The 26,401-nt window shown below is 39.8% G+C and overlaps 1 protein-coding gene across 1 annotated transcript; it reads right to left on the bottom strand.

The window, feature by feature from the left end:
• On the bottom strand, nucleotides 1–25,140 carry CTR9 (CTR9 homolog, Paf1/RNA polymerase II complex component). The gene is made up of 25 exons (XM_070803676.1): nucleotides 24,909–25,140; nucleotides 23,481–23,579; nucleotides 21,409–21,648; nucleotides 20,768–20,885; nucleotides 19,781–19,870; nucleotides 18,667–18,815; nucleotides 17,477–17,584; nucleotides 14,055–14,162; nucleotides 13,712–13,948; nucleotides 13,406–13,495; nucleotides 13,172–13,300; nucleotides 12,878–13,061; nucleotides 11,323–11,411; nucleotides 10,283–10,468; nucleotides 10,115–10,202; nucleotides 9,828–9,976; nucleotides 8,187–8,303; nucleotides 7,902–8,047; nucleotides 6,345–6,416; nucleotides 5,706–5,841; nucleotides 5,411–5,557; nucleotides 4,895–5,052; nucleotides 3,785–3,881; nucleotides 3,463–3,575; nucleotides 1–1,193 (listed from the first exon to the last, which is right to left on the bottom strand). The coding sequence occupies exons 1-25, from the start codon at nucleotides 24,951–24,953 to the stop codon at nucleotides 767–769; spliced, it is 3,522 nt and encodes a 1,173-aa protein (XP_070659777.1). The 5' UTR covers nucleotides 24,954–25,140; the 3' UTR covers nucleotides 1–766.
• Nucleotides 25,141–26,401: the final 1,261 nt, after the last annotated feature.

The following is a 26,401-nucleotide window of genomic DNA, read 5'->3' on the forward strand; positions in this document are numbered from 1 at the left end:
TTTTGAGTAAACAGCCTTGTTTAATTCAGGTTCTTCCAAATATTTACAGTTTACTGATACTAAATTTTCATATACAAATGTACTGCTCCCCCCCTCCCCAAATGACACAAAGTTTACACATAAAAATTGGTAAAAGAATTTTATTATGTGGCTTAGGTAGGTCTTTGCATTCTACTAACAGAAAAGCATTTTTCCACATCTTAGTCAACCTAACGATATATTTGTGGTTTTATCTACATGGCTGCAGTATTACCCTATCGAAGAAACCTTCCTTTCATTTGTACTTTGGTGCAATTATACAGTAGATACCTCTTTCTCCAGAAAATAAAAATATTCTTGATCTAAGCTTGAAATGGAAAAAGACAATAACACCAAGTTTCTCACACCACTTGGTAAAAGATTGTAATAGAAATCCAAACAGTGTACTGCTTAACATACAAAGATGACACGTGTGCCACTGATGTAGGCACTCAAAACTCTGTAGGAATGCTTCAGCACGTGGGTTTATTTTTCTGGGGTTTTCACATGTAATAGGTGGAATTGTACCATAATGAAGAATAGTCACCTTTTGCTCAAGAGACTCAAATATTAGACTCTAACACGGGAAATATCTCTTGCGGTCATAGTAATGTACGAATGGATAGGGAAAAAAATTGCCTTAGCAAAAATTTCACCACTGACCAAACACCTGAAATGTTTTTATCACAGCTTTCATATGTAAAAAAAAAGTTTCCTGCAGAGATGAAGCATATTCATGAAATAAAGCCTAGTCGCTATCATCTGAACCACGTTCTGAGCCCCTATCCGAGGCCTCGTTGTTGGATCCCTCGGGTTCAGATTCATTTCCGGAACCTGGGCCGGAGCCCTCATTGTCAGATGCTCTTTCGGAGTCGTGGTCCGACTCAGCACTTGGGGACGCGGGCCGGGAGTCCATCTCAGAGCCTGCGGAGCGGCTCCGCCCAGACTGCAGGGATTCGTTGTCCGACTGTTCGGAGCCTGAGGGCCTGCGCTTCCTGGCCGGCTGGTCGCTGTCCGAATCCTCATCGGAGTGGGATCTCCGGGACCGCCGGGGGCTGCCGGCCTCGCTGCCGGACTTGTTCTGGTTCTCGTCAGAGTCGCTCTCCGAGGAGGCACCCTTCTTCCGCCGCTCGCCCTCATCCGAGTCGCTGTTGCTGTGGCTGTTGCGGGGATGCCTGGCAAAGAGAAATGCTTGTTACAGGCCAGGTCTCCGGACGACAACACCTGACAATCGGGGGTTGCCCTTTTAAAAGAGAAGGGCAGAATATTCTGGACCTGATCGGTGTTTTTACTGTAATATTTCTTTGGTGTACGTTTTTGCAAATGAGATGTTGTTCATAATAAAAAGGGGAGTACGTAGGCAAAAAGAATAAGGCACATTAGCTCTAAGACAGAATAAAAACAGTGAAGGATGACTCTCACTGGTCATACCAGGCACCTTTCATCAGAATGAAGCATTTCTCAATTTCACCTGTAAAATTATGTAAGGAAGGACTACATTTATCTTTATAAGCAAATCCATAGCAGCAGAGGTAAAACCTAGGACCTGACTTGGCTGCAGAGACTCTGGACATGAACCCTCTCCCAAGGGTTGGCCGAGTGGGGCTCCCCTGTCCCATCTGTGTAGGAGTCGGCCAAGGAGCCAAGTCACCATTCCTATTCTGGGATTTGCTTCTGCTCTGATGCCCTCTGACAGGACTAGACTTACTCTGCATAGGAAGCTGTGCTAAGGGGGTTCTGCTGCTTGCTTGTTTACTTTTGCCCAAGTTTCTCCTCTACATATCAGATGTTAAAGGAAAGGGACTAATGCTCGGGATGGTGGTGGCAAGGTAATCTTGGCTTCCTACAGGAACAAACGTTCCCTTAACCACTGTGACAGCTGCTACCTCCCCCCAATCCCCCACTGCACTGCGCTCACCAGGAGGGACATGCTTCTCCTCTGGCATATTCCTTGGTTTGGGTTTCCATGACAAATATACCAAGAAAGGAATATTAAATCCTACAGGGTCAGTCTAAGAAGGGTGATGGAGGTGAAACAGACTACTCTCCCCAGCAATGAAAACATCCCTGCAGACTGAAGAGAGGCTCTTTGTGCTTACATCTGAAAGAAATCTAGACACATATCATGTAACTCAGGTCACTCTGAAAGGATGTGAAGCGTGGAGAAGAGGATGCTGGATATTCCTTCTGTATATACACCAAGTACCAGTGGGCCCCTTGAATCTAATTCACTCCGTTCCATCTGGCTAAAGAAGGAAACACTTCCTGAGGGTTTAACCATCATGCCTCTAATCAATGGACTAGGATAACATTGTGGGCAAGGACCAGTGGAAAAGCAATCCAAATCTGTGTCAACCACTGTCTTCAGAGAAAATGGGAACCAAACATCTTCACAGATGCTTTACCATACCAGGCTAGCCACCCCACCCCCAGCCGCAGACCCCTAGCCCCTTCAACATGCTAACCTCTCACTGCTGCTTCACCTCTAACCCACCAGGACTCCCTCTCTTGCTTTTATTTTAAAAACTTTTATTATTTATTGGTTTGGTTTTTTTTTTAGAAGTACAGGTGATTAGGACTCTTTATTCTTCTAAAAGACTTAAACAGCCTTTTACAAAATTTATCTCAGTAATTACCCTCACTACTTCAACTCCAGATTCATTGCTTGCTTGTCCCTGGCAAGCAATAAATGGAAAATATAAGTGATAACACTTTCCCCAGTATACTGTAGTTTTGGTTTATCTGTCATTCTCTACTGTTTCTAAAGCACAAATTCCTTTGGGCGGGGTCAATGTCTTTTTCCTCTGCATCTCCAGCACTTAGCACTCACTTCATAACATGGATGTTCAAATATCTGTTGGATGAATGAATGAAATGATGGCCATCAGTGAAATGATGGCTATCAGTGAAATGGCCATCAGAAGAACAAGGCGTAGTACGGTATTAAGAGTTCTAGTCTAGGAATCCAAATGTGGAGCTTCAGGGGCAAGTTCAGGACAAGTACAACAGAATACTGTTTGACCAAGTGGGCTGTAAGCTAAAGGACTGCAGGATAAGCCCTCCACAGGCAGGTAGTGCTAAGTCATCCCTGCCTGACAAAGGACGGAATGGTCAAGAAAGTGCCTTTCTTCCTGTGACCAAGATCCAGCTACTCCTACTACTTTAAGCCAGTCAATGGCAGTGTAGCCAAATGATACATTTTGTGTAGGAGGATGTCATATAGAAAATTTCAACTAATATCCATGAAGAAAGAAGGTTTCAAAATAGGTTTCCTCCTGTAAGGGACAAATATTTGGTAGACAAAATGACAAGATCAGAATAAGGTGTGTGATAAGGTGTCTTCCAGTTCTAAGATTCTAAGAAACTACAGAGATGACATTCTGTCACAGTGACCACTCTCGGTTATCTTTCATTAGGAGAACACACCAAGCAAAAAATTCCTACCCTTCATCAGCAATTTTCAGTTTATCTTCATCAGACGAATCATCACTTGATGATATTATGGCTTTGGATTTTATTTTTCCCTTCATTGAAGGAGGCAGACGTTCTGGCTTGGGCTAAAGAAAGAACACACATAATAGATTAGTGAGGACTCTTCCGTTAGGATGTCATGTTAAATTGGGTTTGCACTGCAATGATACAATCAAACGGCAACCAACAAACTTCAAAAACAAGCGTCTGTGCTTGAAGACACTGCAGGAGAAGGATGTATCTAGCAGACATCTTTCATGCCTACCAGGGACAGAAAAACGTGTTGGACACTTACAGCCTTCTTCTTCTCTGCTCTTGGTGGACGGCGCTTTTTCGGTTTGGGGCCATTTTCTGTTTCATCATCATCAGATCCTTCATCTCCCTTCGGAGGTCTATAGTGAACACCAAAAGAACGTGTGTCAAGATTCACTCATATGCCTATAAAGCCCAAGACTTCTTCGCCATTCAAATAGTACGAGTCATTCTCAACGCCCTCCTCTACGGGTGCTGACTGCAACCAGACTGTGGGGCCACAACGTGCAGCCGCTGCACAAGGCTCAGCAGTCTGCCACACAGATAAATCATGGATTTATGCAGTCTGCTGACCACATGAGTCACTGCTGAGCCCTCTTAATGAATGTAAGATAAGCTCAGATCTTGCCCTGGGTGAGTGACAGAGGATGTGAGAAAAGATCCAGGCTCCAGACTCAGCATCCTCCCCCTCCTCTTCCTTCCTTCCCAACTACTCATCCTAGGTCTGCTAATATTCAGCCACAGCTTCAATTCCACAGGTCAGTGTGTCTGATTGAATCCCACAAGCAGAGTCAGCCTCGGTTTGGGAAGAACAGGCCTAGGTAATCCTGGAGGTTCCTGGACAGGGAAGCACCGTGAGAGGAGTGGGAGAGTTCAAGGGCCCCTCCAGGTAAGAGGGGACAAGGCACCACTTGTCCTCACAGTGGATGGCATGGGAGGATGAAAAGCCCTTCTTTCAGCTAAATTCACATTTTACACATCCTGTAAAACTTGAATTGAGCGATGACTCTCACCATTTTACAGAGAGAAACTGAGGTTTGGGGCTTTTGTAAGGTTATTAAGATAGACAGTTGGCACGGACCCACTAACTCTTCTCATTCTAAATTGCATAGGTTTTCCAATTAAGTGTTGCAATTTTATAGACGTAAGAAAGGCAATTATGACTGACTCATAGCTCTCAGAAGGAAATTTGTAGTGTTTGGTAATTGGGGTCCATTTTAGGATTAAAGCAGGAAGCAGGAGCATGAAAGGTTTCTGTCTGGGTGCATCAAGAGATTACCAGGTGTTCCCAAATTCTAGCCCTAAGATTCAGAAGGTGAGAGGCGTTCCCCACTTTCATGAGGTGATTGAAAAGGTTTTCCCATGATGCTACCTTCTCCTCTTCTTCTTCTTTCTCTCGCTGCCCTCCTCTTCCTCGCCTTCCTGCTCACTACCACTGCCCTTCCTTCGCTTCTTCTTTTTGGAGACAGGCAGGTCCTCATCGGTGTCATCATTGACAAATTCATCGAACTCTCCTCCTTTCTTGGAACGCTGAAATCCAAAGAAGACCACAGTCAGTGCTTTCCTGGCTGGTAGAATATGGCTGTATGAAATAGGCCTCATGCCACCAGCCCTCCGAGTCACACTGAAGAGGTGCATGGTGAGGCCCATACTTTAAAACTGCTAATTGGGATGAATGTTTCTCATAGCAAAGACCATCAACTGCAAGGTTGCTACAAGATAAACTATACTAAAACTAACACTGAAGTGCATTTCTAAAGACTAGATACCATTTAAAGCATTCTCTGTGTTGAAGACTATCCTTTAGCAAAGGAGGAAGCCAAAGCATGACTAAATATTGAGTGCATTTAGTCAGTTAACTTCATTTCCAGCTGGAGTCACATCTTACCCGTCCACCACCACCACCTCTTTTCTTTTCTTTTGTTGCTTCAGTCTCTCCAGTAAACATAAGAATATTTTTGGTCTTTTCTACATACTGGGCCCGCTGTTCCAAAAGTTTCTTTTGCTCTTCTTTTTCTCTGAGACGTTTCTCTTCCTATGAGGAAAAAGGGTAGGGGAAAATCTCATCAAAATGTTCTTATGACCATAAAATCATGGCTATCATCAAAAGAACTTTTGATGAACATACAAAGTGTATGTATGCCCACCTTTAATTCTAGTATCACCACAAACACAAGAAATACCTGTTCTTTGAGAAGTTTCTGCCTTAGCAGTTCTTTCTCTTGTTCTTGTTTGGCCCGCAACTCCCTTTCTTCTTCGTCTTGTTTGCGTGCCCGAGCCACGTGGTATTGCGCCTGGCTCAGTAAGTCAGAGCATTGCCTAGAACGTTCCCAATTTCGAGAAATATGAATGTAGCTAGTACACTTTTTATTTAAAAACTCAGAGCATTTACATTATTTACACATATTTAAAAGTTTGAAGCAGGATCATAGAAGTCTTAATTAGCAAAATTAACTTAATTTCTCATAAGCCAATACTGTCAACTATTTTAAGTTTCCAAATCATAACTGTCTTCCCAAAGCACAGCTAAAAAGATTCCCAACAATATCTTCACATGTAACTCAGCATTGGGAATTGTGTCTTGATTCTGAATCAGAAAAGTCTTTTCCCATATAATTTTAGGACTTAAACTAAATTAACTTTGGCATATTCCCCGAAAGAACCCTCAAGAAAAAGCCTTAGCCCAGGGTGGAACATCCCAGAGAGGAGTGTGAAAGACTGATGCCTAGAAGGTCAGAATCCCTCACTGCTGTGTCACTCTCCCAGCCCATATGGATATCACTACCTCACCCAAAGTCACCCTCCATAAACAGTAACATTACCTGGCTTCTGTAGCAGCGAGGGCCAAATCAAATCTCATTTTATCTCCCACTTTACTCAAGTAACTGAAATATCTAAATGGAATGAGAAAATAAAATACGTAAAAAAAAAATTAATGGAACAGACCCTTTAGATTAAAAACAGATTAAAAATCTGTTTTCAAAAAAAGTTTCAGAGAAGGCTTACATACTGACTGAAATTAATGAACACTTAATACTTAAATGTATTCACAAAGGGCTGTCATCTCAATAGGAAAAACACATATACAACTCACTTAAAAAGAACTCTCAACAACATACCACGCAATACCAGCAAGTTCATGAAGATAAAGTTATATTTAACATTATCAGTAAATTCACAAACAACCAAAAATCAATTCCAGCAACTAATATTTACTAAACACCAAGTTTACTAAATATGTCAGCATGGAGGTTAGGAGGCTTAAGCCATGAAAGCACATATAATTTATTAGCCAAGGCAAGAAATACTTAAAACAAGAACTCAAATAAGATTGGATAAAACCTGAAGAGATGTAAGATTTTAACTTTAACATACACTGAGTTACCAACTAAATACTATAAAGTTACATAAATTGCTGCTAAGTCGCTTCAGTCATGTCCGACTCTGTGTGACCCCATAGACGGCAGCCCACCAGGCTTCCCCATCCCTGGGATTCTCCAGGCAAGAACACTGGAGTGGGTTGCCATTTCCTTCTCCAATGCATGAAAGTGAAAAGTCAAAGGGAAGTCGCTCAGTCATGTCCGACTCTTTGGGACCCCATGGACTGCAGCCTACCAGGCTCCTCTGTCCATGGGATTTGCCAGGCAAGAGTACTGGAGTGGGGTGTCACTGCCTTCTCCCCATACATAAATTGAGTTGAGCCAAATAAACTTATTCAGTCATTTAAGAGAAAAGGCCTTAATCTTAGCTCGAGGAAAACTCGTACCTCAAAGAAGACACTGGTATAACAGGTAAAAACAACATACTGCTACTGCTGCTAAGTCGCTTCAGTCATGTCGGACTCTGTGCGACCCCATAGACAGCAGCCCACCAGGCTCCCCCGTCCCTGGGATTCTCCAGGCAAGAACACTGGAGTGGGCTGCCATTTCCTTCACCAATGCATGAAAGTGAAAAGTTAAAGTGAAATCGCTCAGTCGTGTCCGACTCTTAGTGACCCCATGGACTGCAGCCTACCAGGGTCCTCCATCAATGGGATTTTCCAGGCAAGAGTACTGGAGTGGGGTGTCACTGTCTTCTCCAAAACAACGTAAGTGGAGTCTAAAAGTTTCTAGTGTGTAAAATGCTGGGTCATATTACTCTCAGATTAATAAAAAATCTAGGGCAAGCCTGTAAAGCTAGCCAGTTATAGGGGTCGGACTATAGGATCCAATTCTAGCAGGATCCTAGCTATGGTTTGAAGTCACCTAGTGGCAGCTGTCTGCTTTGGTTTAAAAGTTGCCAGAATGATTCTACTAGAGAATGATTCTCCTTTGAGACATATGGGTTTAAAGAAACAAACAATTTCAAAGGTTGTTTGGAAAACAGGTACAAAATCTTACCTGTGTGCAAGCTCCAGTTCCTTCACAGCATTAAGTACTTCCTTCAGATTACTCTTTTCATCTTTCAGGACAGAGGTAGCTAATCTTTGTAGGACCAAGGCCACATTAAACATAAGAACTGTATCACTGGGTGCCACGTGTCTAGCCTATAAATAAAAACAAAGCAAATTTTTCATATGTTATAAAGACATGAAAAGAATTTTAGTTAGAGTATTAGGCATGTAAGCATGTGTAAAACAGAGTAAAAAATACAAACCAGCACAGAATTGAGTTCTCTTTTTTTACCTTCAGCAGGGTTTGTTTGCATTCCTGTAACTTGCCACATTTGAAGAGGGCCCGGGCCAAATATAGCACAACTTCTGTGTTCTGGTGCTTATAAAACTTTCTGAGGCAGTTTTCATACTACAAAAAGAGAAAAAGTTAATTAAAGCACAACAACAATTATATACTATTATTTTATAAGAAAATTTCAAGCGATTTTAAAGCTATGTGAAAAGCTTTAAATTAGCTTTAAACCATCTTCTGGATGGTTAATTTCAAAGACTAAATTGAGACTGATTCTTGACATTCACCAGCATACATTTTCACAACATAAAAACCTGGTAAGAAAAATTACATACTCGAAATAGTCTTTCCATTTGAAATGTGGACCAACACTGACAGGTGAAACAGATGGAAGGTCTTTTTGTATCTTTAGCAATACAATCTAGACAAGACTTAATGATGATTTATCAGAAGTCATACACCTGGCTCCTATGGGGCTCTACCACCTTTCTTTAGGGCTGGTGGAACCTACTGGCAATCAATATGAGAAGCCTCACAGTTCTGGTTGTTAATCTCTTAGTAAAACTAATATAGCAATACTGGTATTAATTTTGCCACGAACAAGTCAGTTTCTGACCATGCAATATCAGGAGTGTCGTAGGCAAGTTCTTCTCGGTGAAGACGGTTAGATGGTTTTTCCCTGATTATTCCTAGCAATTGATTTGCAGACCAAGAAGGCTGACCTCCAAAAATACAACCTCTGAGACTACCATATGCAATCAAGGTTCTGTAAGTCCTTGTGACAAGTTACCTTTCCAATAATACTACTACTACTCGTCCTTTTTAGAAAAAATGGTTAACTACTTCCCAGAGCCTGGACTGCTCATATCTTCTACCTTGGGTCAGAAACTTGTTTTTTTCTGGCCATAATAATTTCAATAAGAGCATTTTTCCTTTTTCACTAGGTATGCTAAAGATGCTCACTATGCTAAAGATGCTGGGCATGACTCTTTTACTTCAAGTAATCAACAAATATGAAAAGTATAACAAAAATCTCTAGCTATGAAAACTTATCCCCATGGAGGGAGTTTTTTCTTTTTAAATGTCTTTTAACCTTTCTGAAATGCAGTTCTCTCATCTGAGAAGGAAGAGGATAAAATGAGCAAATAATTGCTCAATCGTGCCCGACTCTTTGCGACCCCATGTACTATACAGGCCGTGGAATTCTCCAGGCCAGAATACTGGAGTGGGTAGCTGTTCCTTTCTCCAGGGGATCTTCCCAGCCCAGGGATCGAACCCAGGTCTCCTGCATTGCAGGAGGATTCTTTACCAGCTGAGCCACTAGGGAAGCCCAAATGAATAATAAATCCCACTATCTTCTGGCACTTACTGCTATGCTAGGCAAATTAGTGCCAAGTATTTTTCATTCTGGATCCGCATAAAATTCTATGAGATTAAGGTTACACGTATTTCTGTCTTATAGAGACATGCCCAAGACGTGCAATTAATGGTGGAGCCAGGACTCACATCTCTGTCTGGACATCAAAGACTGGTCTTAACCTTATAAAATTATAAACCTCTAAACAGACGAGGCCAGAATGGTTAAGAAAACTGCTCAACGATGACCACAAAATAAAAATATTTTGAAAAATAAAACATTACCATCTGAACAGCGCTGATATATTGCTTTTGTTCCACGTAGATGTGTGCTAGGTTCAGCCACACATCACTGATATCTGCTGTTGCTTCTCTTACTTGGGCAAATACATCACGAGCTTCACGGAAATATCCTTTGTGGGCCAAAACAGCTCCTAAAGTTATAAAAAGGTTCACAGAATTAGAACTTCCTATTTGTAGCCAGAAAAAAAACTAGAGAGAAAATCTGATCTATAAACATCCTTCCAAAAGCATTTATTTCACAATTATGGATATCCAAATCTTATAATTACCTATGCCATTAGCAGCGTATAGATTCTTTGCATCATTTCTGAGTACTTGTTTGTAGATAGCCAGAGCACGATCCTGATGACGCTTTTCCTATAAAAAGATTATTAAAAAAATTCAAATAAGAATCAAGTAAGAATCAACTTTGTTTTAAAGAAATGAAAAGAGATTACCTTTTCTCTATCTCGGGTGGGCTGATGCAAAGTCTGAAGCCAGACGTTGCCAAGGGCCAGCATAGAATAAGTGTCACTCTGAGTAGCTGGTTGTTTTAATATCCTCTCAAATTTCTTCTGGCCTGGACCCCATTCTTGTTTTGCTAAATGAAGATTACCAATCAAAGACCAAGCATCTGGATGGTCCTAAAAACACATATAAAAAGAAGCAAGATCTGTAATTTGGATTCTTTCCACAATAGGTGATTCCTGGAGAGGTTTATAGGCTACGTTTACAACAGTGTTTTTCAAACTGAGAGCTGAGATGGATTAATGACTTGTAAAATCAATTTAATGTTTAGTTATCAGCATAAGAAATGCAATAAAATGGAATACAGTAAAAATATCAATGTACTGTCTAGGACAATATGATTTTACAAATCATTATTAATTTATAAAACTTTGATCTCAAGTATAGGGATTACTAGTTAGAAAACCTGATCTCTTTGTTTGTATACACGTGTGTGTGTCCTAGGCTGTGACGTGAAATCTAATTCTTATTGTGGGCCACAATCCAAACATCTAGATGACTCTACACCCTTTGAAGTGAAGTGAAAATCGCTCAGTTCTATCTGATTCTGCAACCCCATGGGCTATACAGTCCGTGGAATTCTCCAGGCCAGAATACTGGAGTGGGTAGCTTTTCCCTTCTCCAGGGGATCTTCCCATCCCAGGAACTGAACACAGGTCTCCCTCATTGCAGGCGGATTCTTTACCAGCTGAGCCACAAGGGAAACCCAAGAATACTGGAGTGGGTAGCCTATCCCTTCTCCAGCGGATCTTCCCAACCCAGGAATCAAACCAGGATCTCCTGCATTGTAGGCTGATTCTTTACCAACTAAGCTCTCAGGGAAGCCCTTTAGTATCTTTAAAAAGTAAATGGGAAAAAAAAAAGGGGAGGGAGATGCCAACCTAGACAGCCATTAAAAGAAAAAACTGATTTACTGAAGGAAAATGGTGAAGTAATTCTTTTTTCAAACCCAAGAGTTATTATTACCAACCTGATTAATCTGAAGAGCCTCCTTAAACCAATCTGAAGCCTCATAAAAGTTTCCTTTATCTCTAGCCATTGCTCCTAGGCGCAGATAGCCTGAAAATGCACAAGTTTTTATGTTTAAAATATTAGCTATAAAGTAGGATCATAATTTTAAAGTTGTACTTTTAAAATAATTGCTTTCAATTAACACATCACAGGTGAAAAAATATCAAGCACTGATACAGCTAATTAAATATCTAATAAGTTAAAGTACAACTTCAATACCATCAAACCTTCCTGTTTGAAATCTCAGATTCTCCCTTCTACTCCATTCCTCAAGCTGGTACTCTGGATCAAGTCATTATCTCAAGCTAAGTTATTTTAAAAGCTTGTCATCGTTTTGTTTCCAGTTTCTCTCTGATATACAGCACTGTGCTTGGCATATCACACAATAGTGAAAACACAGACTACTAAGGGATTATTAGTTAGAAAACCTGACCTCTAACTGTGTCTCTTTACCTTAAGTAATTTTAAAAGTGAAAGTGTTAGTCACCCAGTCCTATCCAACTCTTTGTGACCCCATGGACTGTAGCTAGCCAGGCTCCTCTGTCCATGGGATTCTCCAGGCAAGAATACTGGGGTGGATTGCCTTTCTTTCTTCAGGGGATCTTCCCTACCTAGGGACTGAACCCAGGACTCCTGCATTGCAGGCATATTCTTTACCATCTGAGCCACTAGGGAGTGCCACACAAATGTCAAATTGTTATCTGTTCCAGAAAATGTCACTCTCTCAAGAAACCAACAATGGTTTATAATTGCCTATCAACTCAGTTCAGATTAAGCCTGGAATTCAACTAAAATCTTATTTATTTTAAATCACTTTTTTATTCATAATAGTATGACAGGGGTCAAGTTACTAGCCCTTGATTTGACCAGAGTCAAAACATCATAGCTTTAGGTTCTTTTAAGGGAAGTACAGCATATAAATGATTTTTAGTTAGAAACTTTCCAAATTTCACACTGTTCAGGTTGCAAAAACTCAAGGTAGGACATTTTTAGCAATAATTATTTACAGGAAAGGCCCTGTCCTTTATGACTATTAAAAACACTGTAAATCAAAACAGAACCCACCATAAAGATAAACCCATAACCAAATACGTCAAGGAGTTGTTAAAAGCCTAGTAGAGGTAGCTGACCCATTGAAGATGGACTAGTCTATAAAATATGGTCCCACTGGTTTTCAGTTGTTTCCTTCTGTTTCCAGGATAAATTTAAGTGAAGCTGCATTTTTTTTTTTAAGGCCACAAATTTGCTTTGAAGAAAAGGTATAACCTTTAGAACAGTTGTTTTGTTTTTTCAATAGTTTTTTTTTTTTTTTGCTGCACTGTGTGGCTTACAGGATCTTAGTTCCCAGAACAGGGAGTTAATTTCCAGTGGAAGCAAGAAATCCTAACCACTGGACCACCAGGAAATTCCCTAAAACTGTTTATTATTAGTTCCAAGAAAGATTTTTTCCAGGCTAAATTTTTGCTGCTGTTGTGAGCATTTAATACATAAAAAATAAAGTTTAAAATTCTTACAGTCAACATAATTAGGATGTTCCCGTAAGATGTTTTTATATAGTTTTTCAGCTTCATGGAATTCACACATTGCTTCATACAGCCTGGCTAAATTGTATGACGTTGTAACAGAAATGGCGTTATAATAATGTTCATCATGCTCGGCTTCTGCCTTTGCACGATCCAAAGATGCCAAAAAGTATTTCTAGGAGAAAGAAAAGAAAATTACATTGTGAAAAGACTTGGTTGACACATCTAAAAAAGCATGCACTGAACTTGATAGTTCAAAAGAAGGAACTAGTCCTTCGTTCCTACCTTTGCCTCACCCAGATTTCCAAGTCTGAAATGAAGGGCACCCACATTATTCAGAATCTCTGGGGGGACATCAGCCTGCACTTTCTCCTGAAGGATGCGTGTTGCTGTTCCGTAGGCTGACAGGGCACCCTGTATTTTCATGGTGGACAGAATAAGGTGTAAGTGAAAAAGAGAGAAGCACTATACCAGGCTTACCAAAAACACATTAGGTAGATGAAAAATGTGATCAAATACCTGTATATCAGTCTGTTCTAAGATCTGTGCCAACTCAATCCAAGCTTCAACATCATCAGGATACTGTTCTGTGACCTTCTTCAAATGGCCCTGGGATAAAAAGAGATCATTAAGCTAAGGCATTCCAACTCTAGGCTATGAAAGTAAAATGTGGTAACTACTCTACCCTGTTTAATGTCAGTTGTTATTTCAACTGGAGCAAACTCAGCTATCAAAACCGAGTCCAATGTATTTCTATAAGCAATAACAAGAAATGAGCATCTAGGGATAGCTACCAGAAAATAACTAAGACTTTTAAAAGCGTACCTTGGCAATATCTCTTTTTTCTTGGTCTTCTGAAGCAGCATATAGAGAGCCAAGAATTTTCATAGTTTCATAATTATTAGGATAAGCTTTCAAAACTTTCTCGAAGCACTGAGATGCATTCTCTTTGTCACCTCGATAAATGTACATTTGTCCCAAACCAAAAAAAGGCAGCACAAAAGAGGATGAGGCAAACTGTGTAGCTTGATAGTAGTACTGGAAAGCTTGGTCATAATCTTCCTAAAAAATGAAAATAAAACAAGACCAATAATACATATAACAGTTTTTAAAAGACTTGGAAAACCATTAAAGAATTAAGATACTCCAGAGTGTAAAATTAACTTACCTGGACATGGAATGATCTAGCCAACTGATAGCAACTTTCTGCTTGCATGGCCTCCACTTCTGTATTATGGAATGCATGGAGAGCCAAGTGCTGGACTTTACTGTAATCCTGAACAAGGAAGACCCAAAAATCAATGGGTAAGCTCCAACAACTCTACTGGTCTCAGTCATAGGGTTCCTCAAATTTCACTTTAAAAATTTGTTAACTGAATTAACAATAACAGCACTGTACCCATATTTACAAATCACTCTCCTTATTCCCCTTGCTGATAAACTTAGGGAAGATGGGAACTAACATTTGTATAGTACTTAACATTTGCTCAGTATGTCTATTACTTCATTTAATCTCCACAATAATCCTTTGAAGCATCAGGCCTATTTTTGTGATGAGAAAACCCAAGAGAAGTTAAGTCCCTTATTAACAGTAATGGGAGCAGTTACAATTTAATAAGAACTATTATATCCAAGGGTTTCTCTTGTGGCTCAAATGGTAATCTGCTTGCAGTGTGGGAGACCCAGGTTTGATCCCTGGGTTGGGAAGATCCCTCGGAGAAGGAAATGGCAATCCACTCCAGTATCCTTGCCTAGAGAATTCCATGGACAGAGGAGCCTGGTGAGATACAGTCTATAGGGTTGAAAAAATCAGACACAACTAAGCGACTACACTTTCACTATATCCAAAGTACTCTGCTGCTGCTGCTAAGTCGCTTCAGTCGTGTCCGACTCTGTGAGACCCCATAGATGGCAGCCCACCAGGCTCTGCCGTCCCTGGGATTCTCCAGGCAGGAACACCGGAGTGGGTTGCCAGTTCCTTCTCCAGTGCATGAAAGTGAAAAGTAAAAGTGAAGTCACTCAGTCGCGTCTGACTCTTCGAGACCCCATGGACTGAAGCTTACCAGGCTCCTCTGTCCATGGGATTTTCCAGGCAAGAGTACTGGAGTGGATTGCCACTGCCTTCTCCAAAGTACTCTGCTAGGTATACTTATATTAGTTCTAAGCTTAATCAACCTTCCCTGGAAAGTATGTCATTATTACCATTTTATTGATGGGAAAACAGAAACTTAAGTATTAAGTTTGTTATCCAAAGTGAAAAGCTAGAACTCAGTTTACTTTCTTCCCCACTCCAAGGATATGTTCTGTCACATGAAGGTAACAAGTACCAGTGCCTGGACCTGCATTCAACTCTATTTGAATGCATGGGTCATGACCTTTCTACTAGATTTGACTTTCCTTTTGATTATTCTGCCAAGTGTCTCAGAGTTTATACATCAGGGGTAGAAACAACGTTTCAGTTTTAATAGGAAATGTGTTTTATTCATCTGACCAGAAATCTGGTCTGATGTAAAGTTTTTGACATTTTTAAAATATTATAAATAATAATGGGATTGCAGCTTTTAACACGGACTGTTTCCCATTAGGTAAGTATGTAATGTGAATATTACATTTAACAACCCTAACTACCACCCCTCAAATCCTATAAAGTAGGTATTATTACTGTTTTACAAGTGAAGCAATTAAGGTTTAGGGAAATCAGTATATTGGCCCAAAGCCAAAGAACTATATATAATGGTGATGCCAGAATCTGAACTAAGTGATTCAAACTCCACAGTTTTAATTACATGATACAGCCTTTAGCTAAATTTACATCTTGTTCACTGGAATGAGGGTTTGGAAATAGCCTGTGTACCTTCTAGAGTTGTTTTAATGACAAACTGAGAAAACATATGTAAACATGCTCTGTAAACCTTACAGACATATTCAGTGCAAGAGGACCTCATGACACCTGGCACAGCACTGATCATAGATCAGGTATTCAGTAACACTCAAATAGACTCCCTTGATTTACATATTTCACCTAGGTAATCTTTAAGGTTCTGAAATACGAATTGTGCTCAGTAGAAGCAAGTCTGTATCTTCAGCAGTGCAAGGGTGACTAGCATTGAAAATTAAAAATGCATTATTCTCATTTGGTTCAAGGAAGCTGTCCTAACATTTGTAAGCACTGACTACTAGATATGCACTCAAATATTTAGAATCATTAGTCCTCTGTTTTTTGTTGTTTTTTTCCCCAATAAAAACCAATATAACTTGCTGCTAAGTCACTTCAGTCGTGTCCGACTCTGTGCGACCCCATAGACAGCAGCCCATCAAGCTCCCCCGTCCCTGGGCTTCTCCAGGCAAGAACACTGGAGTGGGTTGCCATTTACTTCTCCAATGCATGAAAGTGAAAAGTGAAAGTGAAGTCGCTCAGTCGTGTCCGACTCTTTGCGACCTCATGGACTGCAGCCTTCCAGGCTCCTCCATCCATGGGATTCTCCAGGCAAAAGTACTGGAGTGGGGTGCCATTGCCTTCTTGTGCTAATGTTTTATCGTAAAACAGTAACACTTCATTTACTTTTAAAATACATTTCCATCTTCTCCCTAAGTAGTTGCCTTTTAGTACTGTAATAGTTATAGCATAAAGTTTAATTAATAATTCACTATGAAAGGGGAGTATGCTTCTATAGCCAGGGAGAATAAAGCACCATGGTTAACAGCTGTGTGACCTCAGGGTATTAACTCTGCTTCCATGATTCATCCACAAAATTAAGAAAATATTACCTACCTCAGAGGATTGTTTTGAATATTACATAAATTCATGGCATGCACTTTTAACAGTACTTGGCATTTAGTAAGGATAGAATGCATACCAATAGCAACAATAACAGCAATATAGCATCTATTACTAATAAGGATCGATGTAGTTTTGTGAACTTTTACTTAAATTGCTATTTAATTAAAAGTTCTTGGTATAATTTAGTACCTAGTTGCAAAATGATTAAACTCATGCTTACCAACTATATAAAAACTTTTCTAGTATTTGAGAAATCTAGAATGCCATTGTTCTACAGAATTAGTGGCAACTTTAAAAATGACATCATGATCAACATACAAAAATAAACAAGCAAAAAACTAAGACTATTTCATACAGCTGTGCCTCTCTTCTTTCAGCTACCTAGTGATCGTCTTCTAAAAACGTAGCTCAAGAGCGTTTTCCTTCTTGGTGGTAAACACTTTTCTTAACCACTTAATCATTTCCTCTTTCATTTCTCTGCCACAGCAGGGTAGAGACCTTTATTTTTACATTTACATTTGTTCACATGTCTGGGTTTTCTATGAAACTCAACTCCTTGAGTGTGAAAACTGTCTTACTGAACTTCACACCTCCATCACAATATTGGGTATGGTATACAGGGTCAATAATTATTAAATGATTGAATGAACAAACAGACATACCTAGATACTAATACAAACTCTAACTTGAAAAAAACTCTCTTGATTAAAATTTCTTTTGAAGTTAAAAAGATAAAGTGTCAACTACAGTGCAGAAAAGCAAAGATAAGGATTTAACATTAAACAACTTTAATAAATGATTTCTCCTACCTTTTTAAAGAAAAAGTGATTTGCTAAGTGGTTTAATACCATAGGGTTGCTAGGATCAATTGTATAGGCTCTGGAAAGAAGCTGGACACCATTTTTGATGGAATCAGCCTAAAAGAAACACAGTGATGGCAGGGATGAGTGAAACATTACTTAAATAGCACTTTTTCAAAGTTTCCTTTCTAGTCTGAAGAAATAAGATTATACAAATCTAAGTTCAGATACCAAAATATCGTTCTTTTTAACTTTCTCACCAGCAATAACAAGTTTCAAACTGTGATGGTGGGATTATAAATTGGCACAGCCACTAGGAAAACAGCATGAAGGTTTCTCAAAAAACTAAAAATAGAACTACCATACTACCCAACAATTCCACTCCTGGGTACACAGCTCAAAAACCAAAATATTAACTGGAAACACTACCTCAAAATACACGGCACCATTACTTATAATTGCCAGGATATATAACCTAAGTGTCCATCAACAGATGAATGGATAAAGATGTGATACACACACATATACATACAATGGAATACAACACAGCCATAAAAAAGAATAAAATTTTGCCATTTGTAACAACATGGATGGACTTGGAAGGCATTATGTTAAGTGAAATAAGTCACAGAACAAAAAATGCTGTATGAATCTAAAAAATACAACAAACTAGTGAATACAACGAAAAAGAAGCATACTCACAGATATAGAGAACAAACTACTGATTACCAGTTGGGGAGGGGAGGGACAATATAGGGGTTGGGAAGTGGGAGGCATAAACTATCAAGGTGTAAGAAAGGTTCAAGGATGTAATGTACAACATGAAGAATATAGCCAAGATTTTGTAATAACGCAAATGGAAAGTAATCTTTAAAAACTATAAAAATTAAAGGAAAAATAATAGAAATAAATTCAAATAGTGAGTTAAACTTTCAGAATTTAGCTTTCTTAACAGACTTAACTGCAGAAACACTGCCACTGGAAAGCATTTCCTGCCCTTTGAAATTGGTTGAATGTAATAAATATACCTGATATCACTGTCTTAAACCATTTACTGCTAATCCCCAAGGCAAATAATAGAAAAGACTCCATAAGATTGCATTTTTCAACAGCTCTGTTGAGATATAATTCAATATATAATTTAATACTATTCACCTGACAAAACGGTCAGAAACTAAACAGTTTTTTTAATCACACACCTCTTTATTATTGAGTTCTAGAACAGCCAGTCCCACCAATGCTCCTACGCACTTGGAATTGAGTTCCAGGGCTCTGCTGAATGCCAGACGAGCTTTCTCCAGTTTGTTAAGTTTCACAAAGCAATGGCCCATTCCTAAACGAACTTCCGCTACAAAAATAAAATCAAGTTATTTAGTCTGTCAAACTAAGGCATTCTTGGGTTCAAATTTTTTTAAATGCTTAAACACTATTTATAAGTTGCAAAATCCCAGAATTAACCTCAATATAATCCCACTATAAAATTTTTGGGTATATCACAATCTTGGCTTCACTGGAGGTCAGAAAAATAATGTTATTTTTCTTATCTTCCAATATGCCTGGCTATACTGTACCTTCAAGATCTAATTTTTAAAGAGCAATTTTTTAAACAGAGAGCTTCATTATAGGCTTAAATAAAGTGACTGGCTACATGCACATCTACAGAACTAAGCTTATAAATGCTTCCCAATTTCAAAGCCATGCCAAAAGTCAACCATGTTCTTATCAAAGGCCAACCTCTCCAGTGCTCATTAGATGTTACCCCTTCTCATCTAAGGTCACTGCACCAGCAACCCTCCCCTTTTTCCTGCATCATCAAAATTTCCCTCTCAACTAGATCATTCTCATCCATACACACTCCTATCCTTAAAAATCCTCTCTTGATTCCATTTCTCTTTCCAGTGTCTCTTCATTCCTACTTTCCTTAGAAAGTCAAGCTCATTAGACTCTATACTTGCTGCCTCCAATTTCTTTCCTTCCCTTTTCTCTCTGGACTCCACTCCGATGAGTATCTCACCTCTACCATTCCAATAGAACTGCTTTTATCAAGGTTACTAATGATTTGTACGTTGCCAGATCCAATGAGCAACTTTCATTCCCTATTTTACTTGGCCTAACAGAATTTGACACAGTCTGACACCCTGTCCTTCTGGAAACACTTAACATTTAATTTCAAAATTTGCTAAATGAATGTGATTTTGCAAAGGAAAAAAGTATAGGGCAAATACTAAGAACTACTTCTGTTCAGCCTTTGAATCAAATATCAATATTTTAAGTTGGATCATATACAGCTTAGACTTGAAGTTTTTCTCTTACCTGGACAACCTGGGTTAGTCCTCAAGGCTTTCTTATAGTAAGCTAGAGCGCCTCTGTAATCCTTCTTGTTAAACGAAATGCAAGCTTTACCTGTAATGATTTTTAAAAATAAACATGCACTTATTAAAGAACTCAAGTGTTATATACTCTCCACTAACTCACCTAGATCGAATATATCTCCCAGTAAAAAACGGTCAAAAATAGTAAAAACGATTTCATATTTAAACTTGCTTTCCATAAGGATGTATTAATCTATGTCTATAAATAGAACAGTCCTATATTTATGTGAAATGTTATAAAACAAAAATTAGCTTAGAGCTGTCCAAATAGGTTGTTTACTGATTCTCTAGAAGTAGATTACAAATTATGCTTAACTGGTATATATTTTATTTCTGTAATTTCAACAGAAATGATGATCTACTGCAATAAGTTTTTTCATTTTTGTTTTTTTGGCCACACTGGGTGGCCCTGAACCCAGGTCCTTAGCCATGAAAGCATGAAGTCCCAACCAATGGACCACCAGGGAACTCCCTGTAAGAGTTTCTTTGTTTTTTAAAATGTTATTTATTTTTAGCTGCACTGGGTCTTTGTTACTGCATGCAGGCTCTCTTCTAGTTGCAGTGAATGGGAGCTCCTTTATATGGTGCATGGGCTTCTCACTTGGGTGGAGTCTCTTGTTGTGGAGCACAGGCTCTAAAGCACTCGGGCTCAGTAGTTGAGGTACATGGGCTTAGTTGCTCCATGGCATGTGGAATCTTCCAGGACCAGGGATTGAACCCATGCTGCCTGCACTGGCAGGTGGATTCTTAACCACTGGACCACCAGGAAAGTCTCCTCCCCACCCCACAAGGGTTTTATTTTTACTAAGGTAAAGCTCTTCTACTTTGCTGCCCAGCCCAGTTACTAAGGAGCTATCAACAAAGAGATGTATTTTAGGCACATGCTGAAAAATAAAGATTCCTAAGATGGTTGCTGAAAATGACTTACCAAGCAGTGCTGGAATATTATTTGGAGACTGGTTGAGTACAAAATGAAACTGTGCATCAGCTTGATCCATTTTGTCACCTTCAAGAAGGCAGAAGCAGGCTCTTCCCAACAAATGGTTCTGAAAAAGTAACGTACCATTTTACACTTGACTCTACCCAGGACTAACCATGATAAGACAAATGTGTAATATGAAAATCAAAACCATACAGGAGAGCAGTCAAGCATCACACAAATTCCTCTATCACTATAGTGTGTTTAAACCATCAGTAATCACAAATTGAGAAATCTGAATCACAAATTGAGAAATTATCCCAAAATGCAAGCTGTCTGTGCCAGGAAAAATGACAAAAAGAAAAGTTCAAACTCCTTAAAATACATAAAATACATTTGAAATTCACCTGAGGATGTTAGAGTTATCAACTCAACATGTTTATAAATTTCTATGCTAAATCTGCCCATATTAATTCAACAGTATAAGAAATTTCTATTTTAATAAGGAACGCTTCTCCCTTTTTTACTGTTCTTATCAACCATATAAAAAAAAGTTTTTTCAGAAACTCTGTTGCCTATTACACACATTTTACTTTCATGTGGCAATTTTTTCCTCTTTCATAAATTCAAAGAAATCTGACTTAATTTACCTGATCATACATAATAATTTTATCTGCCATTGTATACAATAGGGTTGCCTGTGTAATAAGATCCTTCTTGTTGTCCTTATTCTTTTCCTTACGAGCCTGTTGAACATAATAGGCCGCCAATGTATCCAAGCAAGTCATCTGGTCTTTTTCATGGTCTCTGTAATCCAAATTGCCATCTATACGTGCTGCTTCCAACAACTTGACAAACTCTTCTGTTTTCCCTTGCTTGTAGTATTCCAGCTATAAGGCAAATAATTAAGTTAGAGTTATTGTATGTCCATACAAAACACTGTACACAAATGTTTACGGAGGTTTTATGTGTAATAGGGCCCAACTGGAAACAACCAAACTGTTGATGAAAAGGTGAATGGGCAATCCATGGTCTATCTGTACAATGGCTACTGCTCAGCAGTAAAAAGGAGCTACTGGATATATGCAACTACGTGAATACATCTCAAACTAATCTTCTGCGACAAAAAGCTGATCAGGGGTTGCCTGGGCACTATTTTGCTTTCATATGGCATTTTTTTCCACTTTCATAAATTCAAAGAAATCTGACTTAATTTACCTGATCATACATAATAATATTAATAAGTGCCTGGACACTATGGGAGGGTGGGGAAGGGAGAGTTGGGGGGAAAGTTTCAGGGGTGATGGATATATGTATTATTTTAAATATGATGATCATTTCACAGGTGTATATATGTGCTAAAACTTCTCAAATGTCTGTGTTGTATTCAGTAGCTCAGTCATGTCTGCAGTTTACTACAGTGAATTATATCTAACCAAGTTGCTTAAAAAATTAAAATCATTACAAATGTTTCCATCTCCTTACTCAGTAATAATTAACTGATTTCAAAGTAAATCAGAGCCAAAGAGAGAAAGAAATAGTGAGAGGTATAAAGAATTCCAAACAAAAAACTTGGGTTCTAGTTCTAGATCCACCAAAAATTATCTATGACTTTGCGCCTGTTGAATAACTTCTGTGGATATTTGTTTCATTTGTTAATATTATAAGGAATATCCATCATTAGCCCCTTACTTTGGGCCACAAACAATGCCAGGAGTTTCATAGACATTATCTCTAATCTGTACAACTATCTTTTAATTCAGTGTTAACAACCCCCTATTTTAGATAAGGAAATAGGCTCAGAAGATAGATCATTTGTTGAAGGTCACGGAATTAGTTAGCAGCTGAGTTGGAGTTTAAACAAAGGCCTTTCTAATCCCAAAGCCTACATTCTTTCTTGTTTTAACAACCTGTAGCCCACAATGATTCATAAATTTATCTTACTACAGGTGTCATGCTAACCCTGCAAGACTCCAATTTTCATATAAGTGCTGTGAAAGGAGGCATTTGTACTAAAAAAAAAACTTAAGTTCCCTTCTGGTTTTAAAAAAATGAGTGACAAGCATTAATGGCCTGTTCTCTAAAGACTGAGAAAATTTAGCACTTAAGTCAGGAAGGCACTGCTTGTCACTGATAGTACCTCTCTGTAAATCCATGCCTAAGAAACTCAAGAGTTAGGCTTGAGCACTGGACACAAACCTAATTCCAGATCTATTTCTCTGACTATTCAAGATAACATTAGATGCCTTGTTTATATCCTTACATGAAAAGTGACCTGTGGCAAACTTGCTTAGGAATAATGATTAAAGTATTCACTGTATTTCACTACTATAATCATTTCCTATAATGTTCCCACAAAAAAGAAACATAATCATGCAGCTAGTACTGAGGAGGGTAGAGGGTGCTGGATTGTTTACATCGTGGCACCTTGTTTTTTCTCAGTTTATCCACAAATCATAAGCCAGTCCTCACTGAATAACCACTAAATAATCAAATGTTCAATACTGAGTACTATTTGGCTTAAGTGAATTTTGCTTTTACCAACATATTCTAATTTACCAGAGGCCAGCAGACCACTTAGGAAACTGGACTATAATATAATTAACTTCCACATACACGGTACTGTCATTCACCCAAGCTGGCTATTACTGTATCTGAAAACAGAAACCACATATTTTTTTCCAGTCGACATATAAAAAGTATTTGTTACACAAATACTCACCGCCAAAGCAATCCATATGTGCAGTTGTGTGTGTTCCTGTTTCAGAATACTAATAACTTCATCTCCCTCCGGTAACTGATCAAAATCAAGTTCAATGACCTAAAATACAAAATGTAGGTTTTAACTCTTATTTTTCTTTTTTTTTTTTGGCCATGCCACCACAGCATGTGGGATCTTATATCCCAACCAGGGACCGAACTTGTGCCCTCTGCAGTGGAAACGCAGGGTCTTAACCACGGGGTGCCAGGGAAGTTCTGTTTCTCTTTTTGAAATTCATGTGTCTCCTCGGACTGCTCTTTTCCCAGAGATTAATGAGGCTGGTTATACGTAGAATTTTTTTTTTTTTTTAATACATAGGATTTGTGTTCACTTTCTGTAAGGCTAAAACAAGTATATGTTAAGAAATGTTTAAGGAGCATATGCCAAATACATTATATGGAATAGTAAAGTAAAAGCATAGCAAAAAAAATCCTGCTAGCTGTCTTCAAATCCCTAGAATTATAAAAAGCTTTGAAAAAAATGAAACGGAACTCTGCTTAATGCATAATGCAGGTAAAGTGTAGATAAGCACCCCAGACACTCTGGTGTCATTGGTCTGACAAGAAGCACAATCCTAGAAGCAAGGCAACCGTGAGTTGCCACTGCACACATTCTTCATGGAGGCAGCATTTGTGTCATACACATTCCTGACTGTGGCACAAAAATAACAGTAGAAAAATTTTCTAGAATTAGATCGTGGTGGTGGTTACACTGCTTTGTGACTATTACTAAAACCACTGTATTTTATGGTAAGTGAAACACATCTCAATATTGTACCTCAATCAAACAAACAAATAAGAATATGAGATAGCCAATAAGACAACAGCAATTCTGAGAGCTTTACTCAGACAAGCTATTGGCCATCCATAAAAGAGGAGACAAGGGAGAGGGGGGCAATTCTATCAGCACACAGCAGCGGCTTGGGGTCTCTATTTCGCTGAAAGAGCCTTGTGCAGCGACACTCGAGTTTCTAAGGGAGGAAGGGCGACATCCTACATATTCCCGGGGAGAGATACTTAGTTTGAGCAGCAGAGAGAACACAGTGACATCAGTGTCCACCTCTGTGGTCTGTGAGGTGCCTAACATTTGATCAAGCACACTCACACTCCCGCGCCTCTGAACTAGGAAGAGCAGAGTACTGTCAAATACGAGCAGGTTGGGGGGGAACTTTCAAGAACTCCTTCTCGGGGTGGCCTCAAGGTTTCGGGGACCTGATGCTCCCAGCCTGGGAGGGTGCCGGGGCTGGGGAAGGAAGTGGTCGGAGCTTCGGTAGGGGAGTTCGATCTGGGAGAGACAGTGTTCTTACTTCGGAAGCGAAGTTGGGAGAAAGGGGGAGGGGGAGATCGTCCAAGTTCACGGCCCCCACCCTCCCCCATGCTCGACACTTACCTCGTCAGTGTCCCGAAGGGGAATCTCAATAGAGCCCCGCGACATGGTGAAATCAGAAGGAGAGCGGGCGTCGGGCCCCGCCTGTCCACAGCCGGTACTCCTGGCTTACAGCTCGTCCGGAGACGAGCGGCGGCTCGGGCTCCAGTTGTGACTGCAGCCCCGCAGCGCCGCCGGAGCTTCGGCTTCTCCTTCCCGTCAGCCGCTCAAACAACGAACAGCAGACGGCGACCGGCGACTTCCGGCAGCCCCGCCCCCTGCCCCGGAAACTCTCCCCGCGGGAGGGCCTGTCCGTTGGGAACGCTCCTCCTGTGGTTTAGGTTCCCCGATTTTAAAGGCGGGTTCGGAAGATTCGTAGCCCCACCTGGCCGAGGGCCTGAGGCTATTGAACCTGAAGCCGCCCAGGAGCGGGGGTAAATAGGTGGAGGGCGTATCCGCCCCGCCCACCTTGGGGACGAATGAGGCTCGGATTCGGGGCCTGGCCGCTGACTGACGTGTGTGAAGTGAAGTGAAGTGAAGTGAAAAGTCGCTCCGTAGTGTCCGACTCTGCCAGGCTTCTCTGTTCATGGGATTCTCCAGGCAAGAATACTGGAGTGGGTTGCCATTTCCTTCTCCAGGGGATCTTCCTGACCCAGGGATCGAACCCAAGTCTCTTGCATTGCAGGCAGACTCTTTACTGACTGAGCTACAAGGGAAGCCCTTGTCGCCCGTGACTGGCATGGGAATTCTGGCCAATTATAGCCATCCTTTCCTGAGCCCGATTCCGCCCCCGAGCCCCGGATTTATCCTCTTCCAGGTTGGCCTGGCCAGTCTCATTTTCTACTCTAGATTACCATGAATGAGACAGTCGGTTCATTCCTTAACGCAAATTGGTGGTTCAGTTAGCAGCTACTTTTCGTTCGTCGTATCTGTGCTACCTTTGTGACGAGCTTAAATAGAAACGTTGCAGTGAATTCCGTAATCATTGTGCTAGTTCATGTATTTTGTGTGGGTTTTGTTTGGGGTTTTGGGGGGTGGGGGGTCTTTGAAGCATATGAGAATCTGCTAGATTTGTGATTTTTAATAAAATTGTTGAAGAATTGGATTAAATTTGTAATCAACGTTTTGATTATAGAATTTTACTAAGGACATTTTAATTAGTGTTTACATTAAATTATAGAATGTAATTAGATTAGCTTGTAATCACTGTTTTGAGTGAACAAGAAAAGAAACTGATTAAATAGATTTGTAACACCGTCAATTTTACCTAGTGCCTCTTATGTGTATGGGCTTCATCTCCACAACCTCCATTCTAGACCAAACCAATAGCCTCACTTTCCTGGAATAAATTCCTGTTTTATCCAGTATGTCATCCACTCTTGATCCCAAACTCCAATCCAGCTTCAGCATGTTACACATCTATCTTTAAAAAAAAAATACTAGTTTGATATTTGCATTTCCTCCCACCTCCCTCAAAACCTTTAAGTGGAAACTTCATTAAATTTATGTTTTGATTA

Source organism: Bos indicus, chromosome 15 (genome assembly GCF_029378745.1).
Source record: "Bos indicus isolate NIAB-ARS_2022 breed Sahiwal x Tharparkar chromosome 15, NIAB-ARS_B.indTharparkar_mat_pri_1.0, whole genome shotgun sequence".
Taxonomy (NCBI): domain Eukaryota; kingdom Metazoa; phylum Chordata; class Mammalia; order Artiodactyla; family Bovidae; genus Bos; species Bos indicus.

What these genes read in the sequence shown, in the direction of transcription:
- CTR9 (XM_070803676.1), bottom strand. Translation starts at nt 24,953, where the DNA reads ATGTCGCGGGGCTCTATTGAGATTCCCCTTCGGGACACTGACGAG. An exon ending in GAGGTGGTGGTGGTGGACGG is followed by an intron (nt 5,053 to 5,410) that starts GTAAGATGTGAC and finishes TTTGGATTTCAG; the next exon opens with CGTTCCAAGAAAGGAGGAGA. An exon ending in AAGAAGAAGAAGAGGAGAAG is followed by an intron (nt 3,882 to 4,894) that starts GTAGCATCATGG and finishes TGTTCACTATAG; the next exon opens with ACCTCCGAAGGGAGATGAAG.